The sequence below is a fragment of the Ictalurus furcatus genome, chromosome 20 (genome assembly GCF_023375685.1).
Source record: "Ictalurus furcatus strain D&B chromosome 20, Billie_1.0, whole genome shotgun sequence".
Classification (NCBI taxonomy): domain Eukaryota; kingdom Metazoa; phylum Chordata; class Actinopteri; order Siluriformes; family Ictaluridae; genus Ictalurus; species Ictalurus furcatus.
The window spans coordinates 2,553,581-2,577,379 of NC_071274.1; the positions used below are offsets into that span (position 1 = coordinate 2,553,581).

Here is a 23,799-nt window from a genome sequence, read left to right on the forward strand (position 1 = left end):
CTGATAATTCGATCGGCTAATTGATATTCAAATGTGTTTAAAGAGTAAAACTCTTAAGTAGATGACACTCTGAATACAACTTTTAAAGGAATTTGTTCTAGTAGCAGTATTACAACATGATGAGCTATCAACAAAGCTAGCTAACAAATTTAGCTAGCACTACCTGGGTTATCAGCAGACCTAGCAACTATTAGCTCGCCCGCTCAGCAAGTTGTAGAAAAACAACACGTATCTACAAAAATACAACTTTTGTACTAGCTAAAATGTCGCTTGTTGTCGTTAGCCGCTGAGGTGAAAATAAGCTCGCTAGCTAAAATAACTGACGAGTACAGCAGTTCAAATGAAACGATAGCTTGTTCTGTATACGTACCGTTAAAAGACCACCAGAAGCTGTTAATGTGTTCTAACTGCCTCTTTAAATGTGACAGGAGTTTATATTCCACCTCACAAATGCTAACCGTCTGCGCTGTTGAAAGGACAACACCAAACCCTGACACATATTTATTTAGTGTCTTTAGAATAACGGCCTGATCTGGGACCTGCTCTTTTCAATTCCGTCTGTTTGATTACCGTTATCAGCCGTTATCAGTGTGGCTTTCCCTATCAGAAGTAGTGCCATAAAGCCTGACCGCCGCATGGAACATTTCTAGGGCTCTTTAATCAGGCATGGTGTGTTGACCAGCGCTGGATGAGTGGGTGAGCTTGAGGAACTGGAGTGTTTGCACATCGCCACCGTGACAGACTTAATGGATCCTTCTGGCCAGGCGACACGTGGAGTGTTTATACAGTAGATTACCGACACAGGCCTATAAATGTTTTGTGGCAGAGGAAGCTGAAGAGAAGCCAATTTGAGCACTTTTGGAGACTTTCACAATCTTTAAGTGAGAAGTAAAACACTCGGGGGGAGGGGGGCGGGGGGACGACTGTGCTGTCATTAGAAAATAATTAACAACAGCGTTGTGTGATGCGGCTCGATGCGAAGCAGAGTTACTCTAACCAACCTGAGGTCGATCGTTTATCTATATAAACACACCCTGAAGTGTTTTATTCCGCTTATAAATCAACAATTCTCCGACCAATCGGCTTGTTACTAACAAAACACAAAACGTGTCACGTCTACGTCCAAGTCGACTGCAGCAATAGAATACGATAACGTATTAGAACGAGTTCGTTCATATAAACCTGCGATTTGCCTTGCAGCCAGAAACAGCACTTTCTGACCAATCAGGACCAAGCATTCAGCAATGCTGGGGTTATAATCCATAATAACACACAAGAATCAAACCAAACCAGTTGTGGCTGCTGTGTAGCAAAGAGCAAACATGGGCTCGTTACACACACTGATTAGGCAGACCATTAGCAACATCTACAAACTCTATGAAGGATCTGGCAAACACTGTGCTTCACAGTAACCTAGCAAAAAAAAAGCCCTGGTTTAACATTGTTAGTTTCAGGGAAGGGTAAAGTTCTCTCATGCTCCACAGCTGTCAGTGCTCACCTCAGATAGCAGACATACTAGTCATTTAGGGTTAATAAAAAAAAGAGGCGTGTGACTCATAGTAAAAATTTTGTGGTAGGAGGTGGATCAATATAATTCAAATATTTACCAGTTAATCCAGGACTTTACACATGAGACACATTTGGTTATAAATCAAACGGCAATTTGTTTGTTGTCTCTTGTTGGCGTGTAGCGAGCGCAACTGTTGACGCCTGTGGGTGCATACTGTGCAGCTGTTCCGAGTAGCAGGATAAAGCTTCTGAAGCCAGCTAGCTGACCACAATTTGGATAAAACATTAGATAAAATCAGTGTAAAAATTGGTTGTTTGGGGTTTTTTTTTTTGTACTTGATACTAGATTCGCTCTCAGATTAGCAAAGCAAGTTAACTGTACTAGCTGAGCAGAGACACCGAAGATCTCTACTACTTCCTCCCAAGCTACGTAATGGAATTTTTTTCCCCATTACATCTCTATACATTTAATAAGATGTCATATATGACCGATGCCAAAAGAGTCAAACTTCTTAAAGACTCTTGGAAAAGCAGCAAATCACAGCCTGGGACACGAATGTGCTATCATTCATCGAGAATTCGAAAAAGCACAAGGGCGTGTATAGAAAATGGCATTAAAAGTCAGTGTGAGGCTAAAACCGCTAACTCACGCTGCGCTGCGGGTCTGTGCAGCCAGAGTTCGTCACCCGCAGGCGGATTTCTTTTCATTAGGTGTCATTTGTTTGCCGGATTTGGAAAGGGCTCCTGAGAGGATATCAGCCAAAAAAGCTCTAAAAGCCTCCCATCATTGATCCCAGAAGAGAAATGGAACTGTGAAAGGCGTGAGTGCGAACCCTTAAGGCTTCACTGCAGGTCTCGAACGATATAAAACTGTCTCGCGCTAGAGAAATTTAAACACATTAGCAGGGTGTAAAGCCATGGGTCAGACGCATGACTAAGAAAAAACCCAACAGTCTCAAAAACAAAACAAGCCCTCCCCCCCAGGAAGCTGTAAAACAGATGAGTATTACTCAAGAGTTTAAGGGATTTATAGAACATACGAAAAACTAAAGAAATTAAAGATGAACATAAAATGCAAAAAGTATAATACATTAAAACAGGCCCTGGAAGAAATCTCTCTCTCTCTCTCTCTCTCTCTCTCTCTCTATATATATATATATATATATATATATATATATATATATATATATATATAAATATATATATATATATATATATATATATATATATATATATACACATATACATATATACATATACATATATATATATATATATATATATATATATATATATATATATGTATATATATATATATATATATACATACATATATACACACACACACATATATATATATATATATATATATATATATATATATATATATATATACACATACATATATATATATATATATATATATATATATATATACACATATATATATATATATATATATATATATATATATATAAGCTTGAGCTGCTATCTCTCCCAGCTCCCAAAGAACCACGAAGGTGAAGCTGAAGGTCATTTAAAGGCTTAGATCTAACAGAGAGAGTCAGGGTCGATTAGCTTTGTTTATGCTCGTTATTGAAAATTTTGTTGAAAATTAAATGTGTATTTATTTATTAAATTTGGCCTCTAATTGCGTTAATCTTGAAAATTTTACGCACAAAAAAAATCTTACAAGTTACAAAGCGCCGACACTGGAGACTCCTTCTAGAAATCTGAAATAAACATCTCCTTAGTATGTGTTTTTATGTGTTAAGTAACATCACGTTTTTTTTAATCTGTTAATAAGATAGACTTGTGTGCGACATCCGCCATTCAAACCCCTGTTCATTTGATGCTACTATAGAAATAAATACAATAACAATAAACTAGAGCTTGTAAACAGAGCTACAATCGGAGCTGTTCGTATTTAAGAAAGAAAGAAAAAGAAAAAAAAAAGGCATAATAATGCGCAGTAAGACAATGTTTTGTTCCTAAATTGGTGGAACGATTGCGATATAGTCAGGCTAAATAATTGGAATTTCAATACTGAGAAAAAATATGGTGTTTTAATCAGTGAAATCATTCAAGTTAACCCAAAAAACGAAAGAATTAAGTAGTGAAAGTGCTTACAGAACCAGAATTGCACTCATCTGGATCCATCTCATAGAGCGCCACATCCTTCATTATCACCGCGATGGCCTTCAGGATGAACGACAGGAAGAGGTGAATGTGGATGTAGTTCCTCGTACAGTGGAGTTTCCTGGACACCATAAAACCATTATTTCACACCTCACACCTATATATCTTTCATCTAAACTACTGGCTCTGTGACACGTCCTGTTCCAGCTATTAGAAATTGCTCAAGAACGCATCCGTTTACGCAGAGACCTTCTGGTGCGTGTTGTTTTCGTTCGGGGAAACGAGAGCATGAGCGAGGCCTGTTTTCCTGTTTAATTGACTGTGATGCATTAAAAGTCACAAAAAAAGGGAATCTACTTGAGATGTGGCAAGCAAACGGAGGTTTGTTATCATTATCAGAGCCGCCTCTGCGTGACGGGAAAGAGACGACGTGAAACGGACGCCGTGTTGCTCGCGTTGTGAGTGATGACAGAGGCCTGAAAATATGACTCGTTCTGAGCCATTTTCTGCCAATCGTAACGTTTTTTAATGGACGGTAAAGTTGCGTAAAGCGGTGACATTCAGTGACGCATTGCAACGGCGCTGAGGAAAGCAAACGGCTGCGTGCTGTGAGCGGTTCGAGCCGGTGGGACATTGCTGGCTTACCTGAAAAAGCACAAAATGAAGATGGCGAAGACGAGGGACGTCAGAGACACGGCGTGGCCGATGGTGTATCCGATCCTCACCGAGCGCAGGAAGTGAGGGAAATCCTGCACACAGCACACACTCATCACTATCTACAGGCTCAAAATACTAACAAGTATGCACAACAACTTCACAAACGTTTTATTCCTCTTATACCACAGCAATTTGGGAATTTTTATTCATTATAGAACAACACGTTGGACTTTTTATCCATTTATACATCCCAGTAAGCACTGATGGATCAATAGTGAGGAAGTGGAAGCTGCATCACACCACCCAAGCACTATCTTGACAACGCTGTCCGTCAACGCTCGGCGTAAAAACAGGACGGAGACGGGTGAGGGAAGCCTCAGTGAGGCCAACAGTCACTCTGAAGGAGCTACAGAGTACAGTGGCGGAGCGTGGAGGGAAGGTTTTTTAAAGGAACTCCCGATCATACGCACCATGTCCACCTCGGTGACATTGAGGCTGTAGCCGCAGTTCTCAGCACTCACAGCAGGGTCGATGTCCATCCATCCGTCCTCTGTACATAACCTTGATATATTACCTACAGAAAGAAGACAGGAATGAACTAAGGAAAAGATGAAACAACGAAACACTTTCTACTCTCCAGAGAAGAAGCCGAAAACAGCGAGCGTAGATAAAGTTGAATAATCCTTCGCAATTTTGAAACAGAACAAAACATGGACTGATCTCAATTCCCAGATGTTCCCATCATGAACAGTTCCTCTTCGGTTTGCTCGTTTCATTAAGGTTGTGAAATTAAACCCTGCTGATAACCTTCGGCGTTTCCTAACCGGACTGAGTCACGATGTCTTCTTCAAAAACGGAGGAGAGAGCCGAGTGTCTTGGAGTTAAACCCTGATAAACGTTCGTGGATATTAGGGCCAAAAGAGAGCGGAAAAAGAGTGTCTGAACGGGGTCTGATTTATTGCGGACGACGAGAAGACGAGATATTTCTTCATCTCCAGAGTGACTCACCTCTTCTCTCCACAAAAAAAAAAAAAGACTTAAATATAGTTTTAAACTTTTCATTTCCACCTGCAGGAGGTGACTCATGAAGTCAGCAGGGATCATTATGCTACTTTCAGAGAGACCCAGGAGGTGAGAGTTAGTTCTGGACACTTCTTACTGCCTTTTTTTTTTCCTCGCACTTTCGACTGGAGCGGTCGAAGTACTCCTCTTCATAACTAATGCGATTTTGCTTGAGAACTTTCCTTCGAGGGCTTAATTGGATCGTATAACCCGAACTGCAATGACTTTCTTAAAAGTCATCTCTAAAGAACCGACACGATGAAACGTGGGCTCTTCTGTCCAATTGAAGGTTTTCTAATTAAAGTTGAGTTAATGCGTTACTTTGCTTTTGAACTTCGGGATTATTCACCGCAATTAGAGAGGCGAACTGAATAAAACATTGTCTCTGCGTCTAGAAAATTCTCCTCTAATTAGAGCTCTATTTACTCCTGAGGAACCCGAGAATCAAGGCGTAGAAATATCTACAGCGTTAGGTAAATGTCACAGGACGCTGACGCTCCAAATACAATATCTAATTCTTTGTGATTAGTCTAATTGTTTTCCATTAACCAGTGCGTCTACATTCTTATTCACACGTACGACTTTGTAATTGTCCAGTTTCCTGTTGTACTAGATTTCTTCCTTCTAATTACTTGTAATGATGATCTGAAGTGTTTCAGTATTTCTTAAACTCGGTTATAGGCCGTTACAATCTTTTTCATTTCAAAAAAAAAATCTTCGAACAGTGCCGTCTTGCTCGTATTTCACCAAATTCCCCATTACGTATCGCAAAAAACGGCTTTACATATTGCTTCATTACTCACACGACGTTCCTTCTCTTGACTTTTCTAAACCGTTCTGGTTTTAACCGCTTCCCCATTTAGATCCTCATCATGAATCTACCTCGGTTGAGTCGATACACCTGGATATCGAACGCATCAGCATCGACTTCCACATCTGGCTTAAAATACAGCTGCATTATTACAGTATAGTGGGGGGGAAAAAAATGACTTTCTCTAAATGTTGAAATTCAGGGTAATCAGGGATAACGAGCACCAGGTGAGAATCATTAATCATGAATCGTTAACTACCAAAGCAACAAGGAAACCAAAACAGGAAACACTGACCATATAAGGACAAAGTAGCGCTCATGACCGAGCCCTCATGACTCGTTCGGTATTTATTCAAATGATGATATCTATGCTACGTTAATTGTGGTTGCATTAAACTAGAATGTTACTTTACACCGTACAAAAATGATTGCAAGGTTTATATTAATGTGCTAATGTTCTAATATGTTATTGGTTCTGTGGTAACAACTTACACAGGGACTTGTGTATATGGGAAACTCTACATTTAAAAAAAAAACAAAAAAAAAAACCCAAACATTTCTGTGAGGAGATGGCGCATTTTTTGGAAGGAGTCTCCAGTGTCAGTGCTTTGTAACAGTCAGAGGAGAAACTGTAACTTTAAATTTTCCATGACAGGGCTGTGTGAGGTCAGAGATCAACTTCGCTTTTTCGCAGTTGGCTGCTATAACATAAACGATCTCCGGAACAAACTGGGGCATTTATGGGGCATGAAAAAATCTTTAGGACATGCTGTGATTAAAAAATAATACATTGTCCTATAACAACTTAACCCAAGTGAATTATCCCATATATATATATATATATATAATTACAGAGACTGCAATAGTAATCATAATTCCACAGAATGGAGAGAAAATCGATCCAACAGAGATTACTAAGGTAAAAGTAATCTCTGCAGAGATATATTAAAGTAATCAAAATGTAAAGCGAAGCATCATCTGTCAACTAAAAGCTGCATGAACACTGAACACACTGAACAGACGATCCATCGATTTGTTATCACGTGTTCAAGGCAGCTCATTTTCTTCACGAATAAGGAAGGTGGTCAATCGCTCTGTAGGGAACATGCTGTGAGTGCTTGGAAAAGTCTGACATTGGTGATATCTCTGGATTTCCTCAGGAAGCAGCTGAATCGCTCTCCCTGTGGAACGGGTTTAATTGATGATGGTCTCGATTCGTCCGGAATTTCAACTCGCGTTTAATCAGCCAGAGTAGAGACGCAGGCTCTAAAAAGCGTTCGGCTCACGAAGCTTATCTACGTTATGAAAATGACCTTGAAAGAGTCAAATGTAAAAAAAAATAAAAACATTTGAAACATACTTTGAAAAATAAGAGCGCCAGTGATAAGGCAAAAAAAAAAAATCACATCATTTCAATGTTATACAAAATAACACGTCACGATATATATATTATATATATATACATATATATATATATATATATATATATATATATATATATATATATATATATATATATATATATATATATATATAGACAGTCCGGATTCTGATTTATCTTTTTTTTTTTTGCTCCAATACTTATAGAACGATGATGAAAAACGTATTTTACAAAGAAAAGGAGCGGTAAACAACTACAATTGTAAACAACTACAATATGCATATATATAGTCTAGTCTAGTAAGTTACTCTACAGAGAATAAATAACCAAAAAGTTGTAAAAGCTTCCACACTTGAACAAATCATTATTTTACAAACAAGTTATTATATCGCAATATCGATATCATACGATCATATCGCCCAGCTCTTGTGGAATGCATTTTTTTTTTTTTTTTTTTTTTTTTTACAGATGCACATGATATAATCAGGATCATCTCTGGCAATAGGGACTAGCCAGACAAGCTAGATGGAGAATCTGTTGGCATTATGATCCACCATGTATACAGGGTTTGTTCCTTGCCAGAGGAATGCTTTCATCAGGCCAAAGAACGAGAATAGGTAGTTGGGCATATTGTGCCGTTTCAGTGAGAGCTTTGTACAACTTGTGAAACGACAAGTTGACCAATCTCACAAGTGCAAGGAAGCTAACATGTGAGAATTCCAAGAGCGTATCGTAACCGGCGTCATCAATCACTTCATACTGAGTACTGCAAAGTCTTTCTGCATTGCTGAGTGTTCTTGGAAGATCTGAGTGTTTAGGAGTTTCCTGAAAGTTATAGATAAGAATGTGAATCTACATGATGAACAAAGCTCTGGAACCACACACACACACACACACACACACACACACACACACACACACACACGCACGAGAACCCTACTGTCCGTTCGCAGATCACAGTGAACAGCAGAAGACCACAGAAGGTTCTACTCCTGTCAGCCATGAGCAGGAATCTACTCAGCAAAACGAAATCTTCATCTGTCCAGTTTCGGTGATCGCATGCTCGCTGTTGCTTCACATTCTCGTTCTTCGCTACGCGATGTGGTCGTATCCGTGGTCGCTACGCGATTTGGCGTATCGTGTGTTCTCATTTATACCTTGTTGTTTCATCACACAATCTTTCTGTGCATGTTTGTATCTTTAAGGTCGTGCCTCGGATTCATGTTTTATGATTTCCTGGTTTTGACCCTCACCCGTTTCCCTTGGTTTTGTCCATAGTCATGGCTCTATGCCATGGAGTATGATTATGATTGTTGGATTTTTACCGTAATAAAAGTAAACACTCAGTTAACACAATTGCAGCGTTACAGTTCCTACTCTAACCTTCTTACTCTAAAGGACATTTTGACGGATGGTTCTTTAACCATTTTTGCTGGTGCTAAAAAGAACTGAAGATTCATTTCTTATCATTATATGAATGATCCTTTGTGGTGGAAAACGGATATGAGGATGGGCTGGAATAAATGGACAGCCTTAAATGAAACTGACATGCAGAAGTAATCGGTTCCCTCTGAAACAAAATAAAGCTAGGTATTAATCACATCACATGCATGAGTGAAAACTATGAAGGTCAACAAGTCAATCCCCAAAACAGAAATCTTTTCTGATCACTCCGACAGTTCCTTCTTGCTAACGTCGCCAGCGTGGTAGTGATGTGAGCTTCACTAGCTAAGTTATGACCATAGGAACCACTTTGTTCATAAAATAAACGGCTGTCTACTGTAAAGCTCCTGGGTAAAAAGTTCAGACGTTTCATGACACGCGAGGGCTCGGCCTCCCTGGATTGATTACGTGTTCCTGGATTCGAGTGGCTCGGCGTTTCGTAACACTTGTTTTCCATTTCACAGTGCTGATTCGAATTTATTTGCGTTCAGCTTGAGGTGACTGAACGCTGCAAGAGGCGATTCGGCATTGAAGGCGTTGGCACCGAACAGTAAATTCAACAGACAAGGTATTAATTCAACACTGCGAGTGGTAATTTAGGTTTGTTTAGGGGTTTTATATATATATATATATATATATATATATATATATATATATATATATATATATATATAAAAAAGAGGGGTATTTTTTAAAATAGTTTTGTTAAGTTAATGAAGATTAAAAGCAGCAGGCAAACTCAACTCAAATAAAGCCGATGGAAAAGCTGGCAGGAATCGAACCCCCAACCCTGGAGCGCTAATACAGCTCGTGTTGACTCTTTCAAAGACTTCCTAGTGCTAAACTATCCCCTATATGTAGTTATACACTTTCTAAGGTCTTTTTTTTCTTCGAATTTTCACCCGATTTTCTTTCAATTAGGTCATTTTTTTTCTTCAATTCCCACTCAATAGCTAGCTCTCCCTATCACATGACAGTTACTAACCAAGGAAGGTGAAGGCTAGCATGTGCTTCCTTTGAGACACATGACACCAGCCTTGTGCTGAGGAAAGCGCTATCTGCCCTCTTCCACATACATGAGCTGACAGATGTCGACCTGAGAGAAATTCGCTCTGCTCGAGTTTTGTGCTGTCCCGGACCGGGCGAACGCTTTACCCATTTTGCAGGCTCTTCATAATTTTAATCCAAGTAGAAAATTGTGCTGGAGGATGGGCTTGGAGTCGGAGTAAAACGCATCATGGACGGTCAACCTGGTTACAGAGCACCTCGGAGATATTTATCTTCAGTGTCAACATGAGGAAGCCAGATATATCAATATTTCCATGTACACTTTATGCTCTTACCGGAGGTTTTTTTGTTGTTTTTTTTTTTAACCAGCAGACGTTGTAAATTCATATAAGCTTCCATGTCAAAAGAAAAGTATGATTTGTAATGTTTTTTCGCAGCGCCAATGTATCTAGACATTCCTGGAAAGTCAAAAGACTAAACAAAAGCCAAATATTAATCTCTCAATCTGTTTGTTGTAAATTTTCTTGCAGGGATTCGCTTTGTTCCTCTTTGTTGAGGAACACCAAGATCGTCAATCGGTCAATAATATATATGGCTTCATCCTCTGTAGAGTGCAGCACGACGTTCCGTCGATTCTCCATCTGCTTTTACCATCGTAAGCCCGAATGGGGCTGATTATATCGTCAGATCATCCCAACTCCACATCTGCAACAAGCTTCTCCCCAATCACATCTGGCCAGTATCACCGATCTCCAAAGTCTTTCCGCATCAACACGATAAATCCTCGCCACTTCGCCCTAAAGCACCTAAATCCCTCAAACCCCGTTTGGAATGAGCTTTGAAAAGAATGCTCTCAGAGGCCCGTTTTACAGTCAAAGCTTGTCCATTTAATCACGAAGGAACCGTGACCTGATAGACATTCACTATATCTGGACTGGGGTGTGTAGTTTAAAGCTATCAGCTGACATGGAGCTGAATGAAGAAAGTGTATATGATAAAAAAAAAAAGAAAAAAGGGGTGTAATCATTGATACGGTGAAGTTTTCTGTAAGGAGATTTTTATTTAGCATTTTTTGTAAGAAGTCTCCAGTGTCAACATTTTTTTATACAGTGCTGTGAAAAAGTATTTGATCTCCTACAGCCTCAATGTTCTTCTGGGTTAGCGGCGGTTCTCGCCTCGCCACTCTTCCATTTTTGCCCAGCGTCTTTCTGATAGTGGAGTCATGAACAGTGACTTTTATTGATCCAAGAGAGGCCTGTAAGTCCTTTGATGTTGTCCTTGGCTCTTTTGTGACTTCCTGGATGAGTCGCCGCTGTGCTCTTGGAGCAATTTTGGAAGGTCGGACACTTCTGGGAAGGTTCACTACCGTGCCGAGTTTTTCCATTTGGAGATAACGGCTCTCGCTGTGGTTCTTTGGAGTCCCAGAGCCTTCGAAATAGCTTTCTAACCCTTCCCAGACTGATGCATTTCACTCAACCTTCTTCCTCATCATTTCTGGAATTTCTTAACCAGCTTCATACTGTTGAAAAAGTTCTATTTAAGTGTTGATGTGATTGAACCGGGTTTGCAGTAATCATTACTAGTGGTGTCTAGTCAAGCTGAACCCCATTATGAATGCAGTTTCATAGATTTGGGGAATTAGTAACTACGGGGGCAAATACATTTTCACACAGGCCCAGTTGGTATTGGAGAACTTTTTTTTTGCTTTAATAAATAACATTATCATTTAAAAACCTGTATTTTGTGTTTACTCAGGTTGCCTTTGTTTTATCTTAGATTTCGTTTTATTTTCTAAAACAAGTATGCAAAAAAACCAAAAGAAATACTTTTCCACGGCGCTGTATTTATTAAAGAATGACACATCATACTTTTGTCCTTCTGTCCCTACACTTTCCCGTGTTTGAAAACTTAACTATCTGCTTAACTTATTGAACACAATTAATCAGACTGAACACACGAGTTTGGAGTGTTCCCATCAGTGCATAATATTCAAATCCCCTTTTTTCCTAGACTTTCTTGGTAAAAATTTAAATAAACACGTGGACACAATGACATTAGCGCACATAAACAACTGAGCGTCTGTGCACATTCCAGCTCGCGAAAACCTAAAACATCTTACTTCCAAAAACCGAAGTACTCGAGGTGAAATTAAAGTAAACCGCTGGAACTGCGCAGTGTCATAAATCTCACTGCTTTGGAAAAAACCACCTTTCCACACCGAGGTCTGAGGTCGAAATCATGTATACAGTTTATACATCTGTACCGCGTAATGATGCTTTCTTGGGCGCTTACATGTGAATACTGAGCAGAATTTGATCAAACATATATATTTACCATAAACCATATGGTTTCCGTATTCAGTATAAAGCCGAGTACGGACACGGACATGTTTATTAAAACGATAAAGCGAATCCTAGATGAGAAACAGCTCTTCTATGATTCTCTGAATCTGAGGTGTAATTTGTGTTCCTCTGATATGACATAAAGGTAAAAGACAATTTAAACAAAGTGTGCATGTATCAGATAAATATCTTAAAATGTTAATAATAATAATAATAGAAACCCTGTGGAATCTACAGTACAACTCACGAATACTTGCTACTTGCAAATTACATACGAATTTAGTCTGCTAAGAAGATCTTTAAAAACGTGGGTTCGGCACAATCCCTTACAAAATCTTACAAAATATCATATACGACTCATTTTGAATTATTATTATTTTTAATGATATAAAAAGTACGGGAAAATATTGACTCACAAAACCTCGACAGCTTTCACCATCAGCATGACTTAAACGGTCTAAATCCGGTTTTGAGGCATTTTATCCGTTACAGTATTGGTGTTACCTTCCCAGTCACTGACATGAGTAAAGTATTTGGGGCAGGGGATGGTGACCAGCTGTCCAACAGACGCCGACGGCCAACACGCAAAGTCCCACTCGCCGCTGCAGCCTGAGGGGGGAAAATAAATAAATAAATAAAAAATTCAAACATATTTCAATAAAGCTTCAAATATTTGACTACAATACATTCTAAACAAATCAGCACTAAATGAGTACCCAGTGCGTCATTTTTAACAATCGACCCACGAAATCTATTATTTCTATCGAGATCACGTGACCCTGAAGAACATAAGATCTCCTCATCACGCTGCGATACCACACGCCTAAGTTCAATCGTTTATCTGATATCACTTTCCCAGAATGATGGGCGATGTTAAAAAAGAAAGCGCTTGCCCGACCTCTTTAGTGCGACGCGTGCTAAGATTTCTCACTTTTTTTTTGCTTTTGATTTGTCCAGAAATCTGCTCAGAATGATCCGACGACAAGAAGGGTGGATTCTCGAATTCTGATTGGTCGGAAGGTTTTCTACAACGTTTGGTATATTTGGTTTATGTTAACGTTTATATTGATGCGCTCATTCACAAGGAATTTCAACGGTAAATGTTCTGAACGATCTAATAATAAAGTCTAATAATACATTAAAAAAAAAAAAACACATCTTTCGTTATACGGTAACGTTTTCTCTACGGAGATATTTCTTCCCCATTTATAGAAGGAGTCTCCAGTGTCAGCAAGTTTATACGCAGCTACAAAAAGTTTCCTTTCGTTGATTTTTTTTAAACTTCAAGAGATCAAAAAAAAAAAAAAAAAAGGTTGGTGAGGGGGCGAATGTTTATAAGTGCTATAACGTTTAACAGGAACTTGTCGTGTGTCTTTTTTGGAATAAAACCGCATCAGATCATGCGGTTATTGACAAATCCGTGCAACTTTCGGAAGGGAACGGCAGTTTCACTTCTGTTCCATCGCATCCCTCCATCGTTGATGGTTTTCCTGTAACAGTATGACACAGTGTGTTTTATTCCTTACTTACTTACTTACGTGCCACTCAATCTTTAAGAACAGTATATTCCGCTCACACCAAATCCAAAAGCAATTATTCTGGAGATTATGCAAATACGCCGTTCATTACTCTGGGGGAATTCTGAGCTGTCGTTTATATTAAAATAGGTTTCCACTTAGTAAATTATAAACTTTCGACTGCCTCCACTTGTCATTGCTTCAGCTATTAAAAATGTAATCAGTAGATTAGTTACGTCTGGCCGAGAAGACGGACTGCGCTTCACTCTGATTAGCTACACCCATGGGACCGACAGGACCTCTTCTATTAAAGTCAACAAACCCAGATGCGCGTATAATTCACCGCTGCTTCCTATCCTCACGTCTACTTCGCGATTACGGACAGGAAGCCTGCGTGCGTGTGTACAGTCTGAATAAACAGCGCAGTATATCAGGCGGTAATATCGGTTAGAAACGCTGGGCCACCGAACAATATTTCAAGGGTTGTGTCAAAGGATGGGAGATGCTTAAGGAACTGAAGAGGTACTGCTTTAGGAACGACCGTTTTGGACCATCTCAGTGGAAAGATATGGCGCAGGATATTTTGTACAAAATAACGCAGTGGAATCCATGGAAAAATATTTGAAAGATGGTCAGAAGTTTATAACCAAAACTGTTTATTTAAAAAAGAAAAATTAAGCATTGTTTCTACACTGAGAATGTAAACTGCAATCTCTTATTTATCTTTTATATAAGAAAATAATAAATACTGGGTTTAAGGGCGGTACGATTACCACGGCGTGTAAAACGGTTCTTGTCGCTGTACAAGTACAACGACATTCAGTGATTAAAGAACGACGTGTACTTTTTATCCGTTTATAGTTACGTTTAACATTGTGGAATGTCCTGAAATGAGTTCGTTTCTGTTATCATTTACGTTACAGCAGTTATAAAGAGATGTTCCCTCGCCGGTCTGTCTTTTCAGCGTCTCGGCTGGTCACGTTAGTGAGAAACAACAAAACGCAACATCGGAATACTCTTTTTTTTCACCGAGTTACAAAGCACTGATGCCGGAGACTCCTTCCGTGAATGTTAACTAAACGTGTCCTTAAAGAAAAGATTAGGATTTATCTTTGATGTCTATACAACTACATGAAACATTCAGTATACGGAAATGCCCAGCTATTTGATACTACGGCTGGACGATATGAAGATTAAATATCGATATCGTGATAAAGTGAGGAAATCACACTGGGCTTTTCTGAAATATCACGGGTATCCTGATAGCTTTTTATGAAGGGAAGTGACTGATTTGATGATGTTATGATTTTCATATGTAATCTTTGAAATTGCAAAATGTAAAAACATCAATACGTGACAATAAACAAAAACAAACAAACAAACAAACAAAAAAAAGCATTTTCCAGCTTTTAAAACATGGTAAATCTTGCATATTGTCAAAGTGTCTTCAGATTTTCCAGTAGGATCGTTCCCCCTCGCACGTCACCATGGGAACTCTACTAATAGATATTCACCAACACGAACGCTATTATAATGCGAAACAGATAACCGACCTGATGTGACATTTTGCAACTGGGCCAAGCACTCATCTCTCTCCATCTCCAGGTCTATCCTGATGTCGCACATCTGGACTGATAACATCTGGTCAAACAGATAAGACGAAGGTTACGGTTTTTCGCGTGCATTTCATCGATTTTGCATTTTCATTGACATTCGCACCAAAGGTTACAGATGCCATCGTTTTGGGCGACACACGACAATAATTTCCCTTCTGAATGCTGAAGTGCAGGTGTCACAAGGAAAGAAGCATTACTCTGAAGTGCAGAATGTTCTAGAGCCTATGCAGGACCAGTCGTCATGTCAGGTTTTCATTTTATTAGTCGTTAATATAATCTCGATCAATAGCTCCACAATGAAACTATTAGTGCTGAGCGACGCGTTATATCATGAGGTCTCAATTACGGCATATTAAAATTGATACTGGGGCAAACTCACACACACACACACACACACACACACACACACACACAAACACACAGCAGATATACAGACAGCTGTATTCATGATTTCTAATGAACAGTTTCAAGTCCGTAATGCTCTACTGTCTTTCGTCCGATGTTGTAACCCGTTCGTTTAAAAGCAAAAACCCGTAAACCGCTCCGTCTTTTTGCCCTTTTGTGTAATTCATGCTTTGGTTAAACCGTCTGTGTTTAGTCTGTCTATTTTTAGTTTCTCTTCTCGCCCAAAGGCATTTTAGGGAAAAAAGATGCTCGAGTAAATAATCCACCTCTTTGACATTCGTTACTCCCGCAACCAGTTATAAACGATATTATCGTCCCTATATGATTTTACGCTTCAGCACTATCCGGTGACGTTCATTCCGACGGTATTATATTACGCTAGTATGGGTTATCACTCCAAAAATAAGCCAACGGTGCAGTCATTTCCACCCCAGTCAAAATGAAGTGGAACAACATATTAATCTGGTTTGGTGTTTTTTACGCAACTCTCTAGTATCCTAAAAGCCCCGCCCCTCCCCCATCTCACTTACCTTCGTAACGCTCTTGCGTTCCGTCACGGTACCCGTGTTCGTTTATGTTCACTGATGTGAAATAGAAATCCACCAACGTATATATTCGAGTTATAAATATTGAACTTCAGGTAGCTATATTTATTAGAGATGTCCGTGAAAAAGCTCAGCTGCAAATGGTAAAATAATAATAATAATAATAATAATAATAATAATAATAATAATAAAAATGGCACAAGAAATTTTGACCTGAAAAGATTAATAGGTCTACAACAGAGTGTCAAATCTAACACTCTATGAATAATGTTAATGCTGATGGTTATTAAAAAAGTGATTAAATACACAGAACGGTGAAAATGTCATCCAGGCGGACATTAGACGACCGATTTGTAAAATGACTCTGCGTATGTACTGTTATGGGTCTTTTTGTTTACTGTGCATTATTGCAGAATCAGCTAAAACTCCACCATCCAGCTGCGAATATTACTACACCCTCCCTTGCTTTCCTTAACACCCGCTGGGAATGCTCGTTTTCCTGTTTTTTTCAGCCTCTGGATGAGTAAATCCTTTATCAACATTTTTTAACACGGAAAATCTCGAGCAGTGAAAAAACCGTCCCGCAAACCCCATTCGGACAATATACGCACATCTACTGTCTACCAGTGAACCAAGCGTCTTTCGAAACGCAGCGTTCGGGAATCAGAACCCCATGAGCACGCGTACTGCGTTTCATTTTATTCAAAGGTTCTATCGTCATCACCTTGGATTTCTTCACAACACACCCAAGGTGGGTGAGATGTATCGTGGTTACTTGGAGGCTCTCTGTAGTGACATAAATCTTTTCCCCCCACTATTGTTAGCCTCAAAGGAGACTCGTATGTCGACTCCTCCGTGTCCAAACCTTTGATATGAGCTACACAGCTGGACTACGTTCAGCCCACAAGAATAACGATGACTCAGTCCACTGCTTCTCTCGATGCGTCAACGCCTGTGGCCGTTTGGGGGGGAAAAAAATCGCATATCTTCAATCGGACCAGGTCAAACATTAGCAGCAATGCACATAGATGTAATGACGCAGCTGGATCGACGCATTACATGTGTCGTTTATGTATATAATGAAAAGGAACATAGGTCTGTTTTGTTTTTTGTTTTTGTTTTTTTTGGGGTTTTTTTTATCCAAGGATGTCGCTGCTGTCTTTGCACTTAACCAACCAATAATGAAAGTGGTTGCCATGGTGTTTCATCCGGCAAAGAAAACTAATGCGCCACTATTCAGAATGACGCATTCCTCAAAAGAAGATCAAACGCTCAGCGTGTACTGTGGATGCGGTAGGAAATGGAGCGAACCCTCGACAGAAGCACCGTAGCAATGCGAAAGAAACAGGAATGTAAACCAGTGACGCGGTGGGATATTAATTCATGTAAAGTCTAAAAGCACCGCTCTCTGGGCCTGGTTCTCATGGTGGAGTGATGTATAGCACTGAATATATTTACTTACTCCAGTTCTGAGTCTAAAGGTTAAATACCATATATAAACTCATGTCAAATGTCCCTAAAGTTCCTAAAGTTAGGAGCGCTTCGCCTGGTCACTTGAATTAAACGCGCGTTAATTGAAACCTCAATAAATCAAAAACAAGAACATAATGTAAACTTCAATCTAAAATAAGGATAGAAAATTCAAGAATAAAAACTCTATGCCTCCAAATAAAATAGTACACGTTTTAATCACAATCCTACTAATAGTATTCTTGGATTATATTTATAAAATTAATATATTCATAAAGTAACTCTGTACGCTTAGAGGATTGACTGACTGTTTTTATTGACTATTTATTTATTTATGGCCCTTTTTTTTTTTTTTGTACAATTGCCACATTGTTCAGCGCTGGAACACTTGGGGAAATGACAACAACTTAAGGTTTTCACTCGAGTCTAATATCTGAGAAGATTTATTTAATGTTCATAACGTAACTCTGTCTTTCAATCATAAGGTGTTCCACGGCTGCAAACAGGTTTGTGATCGTCATGAATATTGATCGTTTACGTAATCATTTACGCAAGTCTCTCAGATTTAAGGAATAAAACACCCGGAGGTGTGCTGCTGTAGGAAAATCATTAACATCGGGGTTGTGTGATGCAGCCCAACATGAAGCGGAGTAATTTACCACCCTGAAGTTGATTATTTTCCTAGAACGGCACATCCCGAGGTGTTTTATTCCTCATATACCGCAGCGATTCCATGTTTTATTCCGTATTTCATTCGAAAACATATTCTTCCATAACTACAGCAAAACTAATAGGAAAGAGAACACGTACTGTGTTCGATCGTTTCCAGAAATGTTTAGGAGATGTTAACTAAAACATGAATTTTTCTTGTTTTTCGCACAAAAAGCTTATCCAGGAGAGACAATATGCAGAAATTCCCAGTGTTGAAAAAGCACTTCGAGTGTTTATGTGAATCCAGCTGGACGTAGCACTGTTAGTGCTAAATCAAACACGTCATTTCTTGTTGTATGTTTTCGCCGTGAATAAATCATCAGTCCATCTATCAAAGAAAAGGGATCACCACAAGAGCATGATTTGGGTGGTGGAGCACTGACAGAGATAGAGTTTTCAAACAGTTTGAGAAACAGACCACCAACCAACCGAAAAAAAAAAAAAAAGATCTCGCGCTCATCATGAGATCCCTCTGTGACCATAAACCGACCCTGATGAACGCCAGAGAACCATTAACACACACTGTATATTGAAAAAACGTGAACTTTAGTCTCCTATAAGGTGACAGTACGGCAAGTAAACACTTATTACAGTGTGTACGTGTTGAGGTGTCGCATGTAGAATGTAGTCTAGAATTGAATTGTAGGATTTTTATAAATAACATTTACACGCTGCAGCATCACAGCTCCAGGGTTCTATTCGGAGCTCAGGAGTTTAACGTGTTCTCCACGTGTCCGTGTGTGTTTCCTCGGTTCTCTGGGTTCTTCCTACCGCTCAATTCATGCCAGGTGGAATAATGACTCTAAGTGACTTCTAATGAGTGTGTGTGCACGTGTTTGTGCATGTGTTGGTGCGTGTTTGTGTGCATGTGTGTGTGTGTGTGTTGCCCACGATGTACTCACGCCTCGCACCCAGTGTTCCTGGAATAGATTACGGATCCTTTTGGTAACTTTTGCGGTTACATAAAACAAAAGCAAACTTAGAATTTAATTTGACACAATTATTATTAGTAGTAGTAGTAGTAGTAGTATTTCTATTAATAGACTGTGTTTTAATAATAATAATAATAATAATAATAATAATAATAATAACACATTTTCAAATAATAAATACAATTTTTCTGTAATCAATAATTACAATATTTTTTACATTTTAAATAATAGTTTTTAAATTGTTTTTAAATAATGTTCCAATCAACCAACATCAGACCAGGTATTGCTCAGAAAAGCAAAAGCAGATGCACACCTGGAAAAGTAGTGATATTTCTAGTAAAGGCAACAACACACTGGTAGGAAACTCCAGACTTCATTCCGTGCACCTACTCAGTCCTGTGTGCTTCTGGAGATTATTACAGATTATTATGCTGAACTTCGAACACTTATTATACGGTTTGAAACGCAGACAGCGGCTGAAGTGTGAAACTCACCGGTCCGAGGGAACAGGTCACACACAGCACGAGCATTCTCCTGAACACCTCCATTGGTTCATTTAGGATTGTTTTGTCGCTTCCTGGTTTTCTTCTTCTTTCAGAACGTGCATAAAAAATAAACTTCAGCCCCGCACCGGAGCCCCGCAACGGGAACTCTGCTCCTGACTGAGAACTGAAACCTCCGCGCGCGGCGCCTCTGCACTGGGTTCTAATGCGGGAGGGCACGCGCTATTTAAGCGCCTCTGTTTCACAACGACGCCAACGTTCAGTCACGTGTTCAGGCAACAGCCAGTCAGAGCTCGGGACAGACAGACAGACAGGCAGGCAGGCAGACAGACAGACATACAGGCTGATAGATAGATAGACAGACAGACAGACAGACAGATAGATATGTAGATATATATGCAGACTGAGAGACAGACGGATAGATAGACAGGCATGCAGACAGACAGACAGACAGACAGATAGATAGATAGATAGATAGACAGACATGCAGACAGACAGACAGACAGATAGATAGATAGATAGATAGATAGATAGATAGATAGATAGGTGGATAGACAGACAGGCAGACAGATAGATAGATAGATCAATAGAGAGATAGATAGATAGACAGACATGCAGACAGACAGACAGATAGATAGATAGATAGATAGATAGGTGGATAGACAGACGCAGACAGACAGACAGATAGATAGATAGATAGGTGGATAGACAGACAGGCAGACAGACAGATAGATAGATAGATAGATAGATAGATATACATGCAGACAGACAGGCAGACAGATAGACAGACAGACATGCAGACAGACAGACAGATAGATAGACATGCAGACAGACAGACAGACAGATAGATAGATAGACATGCAGACAGATAGACAGACAGATAGATATGTAGATATACATGCAGACAGACAGGCAGACAGACAGACAGATAGACAGACAGATAGATATGTAGATATACATGCAGACAGACAGGCAGACAGACAGATAGATAGATAGATAGACATGCAGACAGATAGACAGACAGATAGATATGTAGATATACATGCAGACAGACAGGCAGACAGACAGACAGATAGACAGACACACAGATAGATAGATAGATAGATAGATAGACAGACAGACATGCAGACAGATAGACAGACAGATAGATATGTAGATATACATGCAGACAGACAGGCAGACAGACAGATAGATAGATAGATAGATAGATAGATAGAAAGAAAAGATGATAGATCAGATTATTTCTAATTTCAAGCACAAAGTGTCTTGTTCCATAGGCAGGATTTATTTCTAGAAAAAAGGCAAACTGATTTGCCAAACATAATTTATTGCCAGAACGATTTTAATTTTGAAATTTGAAAGAAAATCTCAAATAACACAGACAGATAGACAGAGAACCAAAAAAAAAGCACAAGAAGACAACAGTCTACACTTCAGAAGTCCTATAAGGCAGGGCCGGGAATGCAGTGGAATTTACTGACACTGGGGCCGCGTATTTATTTATTTTTCTTGAAATAACACCCACATGTCATTAAAAGACTTCCTTTCATCCTCTTCCATTATCCTCCATTTTGACTGAACTCTAAACATTACTGTTGCATTTGCCCAAACCTGCAGGTCCTGTTTATTAAAATGCATCTACAGCAGAACAACATCTCAGCCCTGACGTACACACAGGCTTCTTTTCTCTCTGCAACAAGTCAGAATACAATGAACCACAGTGTGGAACCATTTCAAATGTAGCCTTTAGTTTAAAATAGTTATATAAAGCTTTTAACTTTTCACAGTGAAAGTCAGAATGGATCAGTTAGTCATGAAAGCAAACATTAAGGAAAGTGAGCCAGGGACAATCCATGTGTCTAACACGAGCATTGAGGAAAGGAATCCAAAAAATGTCCTGTGGAAAGTGAAATAACTCAATTTCATGAGATATGTTCTGAGGGAAAAAAAAATGTTTTTAAAATGTGGCTTAAAGCCAATATGCCTGCTATGCGCAAAATTAAATATTTGTTCCCTAAAATATCATCCTTCTGCTTTGGAACAAGGAAAAATCCACCCTGAATGAATTGCATATCAATATTTTGAATTACTATACGATCTTCAGGTGTATACGTTTTTAAATTTAAACTTCTTTCATCAACATGTTAGTCTGTTTTCAATTTGGTTAACAGTCTCCTACATTACCCAAGATTCCATACTGATAATGCCATGACAATAATCTTTATCTCTTGCCTAAAGAGAGCGATGCAGCGGCACTTTAATCTCCTCATCTGTACGCTCTACTCAAACGGATCAGCTTCCAAAGTTCCTTGCTAATACAGCTTTCAACACACGTTGCATTCTGGGACTTTTTCGTACAGCGTTCCAATTTCTTATGATAATTGTGATGGAGAAAGGATGCCCTCGTTTTACGGGCCGACAGTAAAATATGAATGCCGTCCCTTATGTTTGAGATCGCTTAATATCGAGTGCTAGCAATAACAAGGTTCCTCTGTGATGTCAGCGCGGCACGTTATCCGATGAGAGCTCCGGATAAAGGTTAATAAGTCAATGTCCTGTGATGTCGTGGAAACAAGAGTGCAATACAATTTACTCAGACTTCTCTGTGAACTAACGCCCTCATGTCGTAAATCACTTCCACTCATCCTCTTACCCTGACTCTGGCCAAACTATACTCACTCTAATAGTGCATTAGAGAGATTGCAGTGTTATGATTATATATATATATATATATATATATATATATATATATATATGTATATTTTTAAAGTGTTCTGAGAGATGTCATCCAGAATGTAAAATAGTGTGTAAACCAACACGCCAACGCAAACACTTCATAGCGAACACTCCTGAATCACACTTTACTGCTAGCTCTTTATATGGGATTTTCCCACACTGCCCTCTTTTAAACAGACAGCACTAGATAGATAGATAGATAGATAGATAGATAAACTACATATCACATATTTCACTACCTTTAATATTATTAAAGGTACTGAGTACTGAGTACAAAAGCTGATGTGTGTAGTGCAGCAGGCGATGAGATTCAGAACAGGTAGAAAGCGCTGTAGTTGCAGCACCGTAAAGCACTTTTGGTTAAATGTGTGTGTGTGTGTGTGTGTGTTTACCCATTATCAGCTTAACTCAAGAACACTAAAGCAGAATCCTTGAAGGTCTCTGAATCCATGGATGAGTGGCTGAAAAAAAAACAGCTTTTCTTTTAAAAGCCTGCTGAATTCTTATTGTGGTTATTTGTGGTCAAACCCATTTAGCCCTGTCTATGTGTCAGTGTTTATTCATTTCATTTTAGAAGGAAGGATGTTCAGGGCCGGTGTCCTCAGAGACGTGGCACAGTTAAATTATTTGTATGAAACGTTTCAAACGTGTAATAATAGCTGCAGAACATCCGCATTACCCATCTGGATTTTTGCTGTTACACACCTACACACCTTCTACATCAGTGCTTAGCAGCAGTTAGTAAATCATCACGTACTGAAGATGTCCAAACTTTATAACCAGTATACCATGAGGACTTCCTCTTACTATAATTTAAAGGAGAAAATGCTATTTACTCGCCGATTTTCTGCTTCAAACACTTCGTAGTCGTTCGTTCACAGAACCTACCTGTATAGCACGGCTTTCATTTGAAATCAAAATGTCTGCTGCGTATACCTAATTCAATTCCTGGATATTTCTATATCTGGATTATTGGAACGCTCTGGCCGAGAATGTTTTCCCTGCGTCTTTA

The 23,799-nt window shown here is 39.1% G+C and overlaps 1 protein-coding gene and 1 long non-coding RNA gene across 2 annotated transcripts in view; one reads left to right on the plus strand and one right to left on the minus strand.

The window, feature by feature from the left end:
* vipr1a (vasoactive intestinal peptide receptor 1a) overlaps nt 1–20,244 on the minus strand; it is a 29,187-nt gene extending 8,943 nt beyond the window's left edge. The window contains exons 1-6 of the mRNA XM_053651706.1: nt 20,043–20,244; nt 15,423–15,510; nt 12,857–12,961; nt 4,776–4,879; nt 4,294–4,397; nt 3,640–3,769 (exon numbers count right to left, since the gene is read on the minus strand). Coding sequence (XP_053507681.1) covers nt 3,640–3,769; nt 4,294–4,397; nt 4,776–4,879; nt 12,857–12,961; nt 15,423–15,510; nt 20,043–20,096 — 585 coding nt within the window. The 5' untranslated portion in view covers nt 20,097–20,244. The remainder of the gene's footprint in view (nt 1–3,639; nt 3,770–4,293; nt 4,398–4,775; nt 4,880–12,856; nt 12,962–15,422; nt 15,511–20,042) is intronic.
* Nucleotides 9,275–10,710, plus strand: LOC128624237 (uncharacterized). The gene is made up of 2 exons (XR_008388735.1): nt 9,275–9,570; nt 10,541–10,710. It is a non-coding gene; the product is annotated as an uncharacterized LOC128624237 (long non-coding RNA).
* Nucleotides 20,245–23,799: the final 3,555 nt, after the last annotated feature.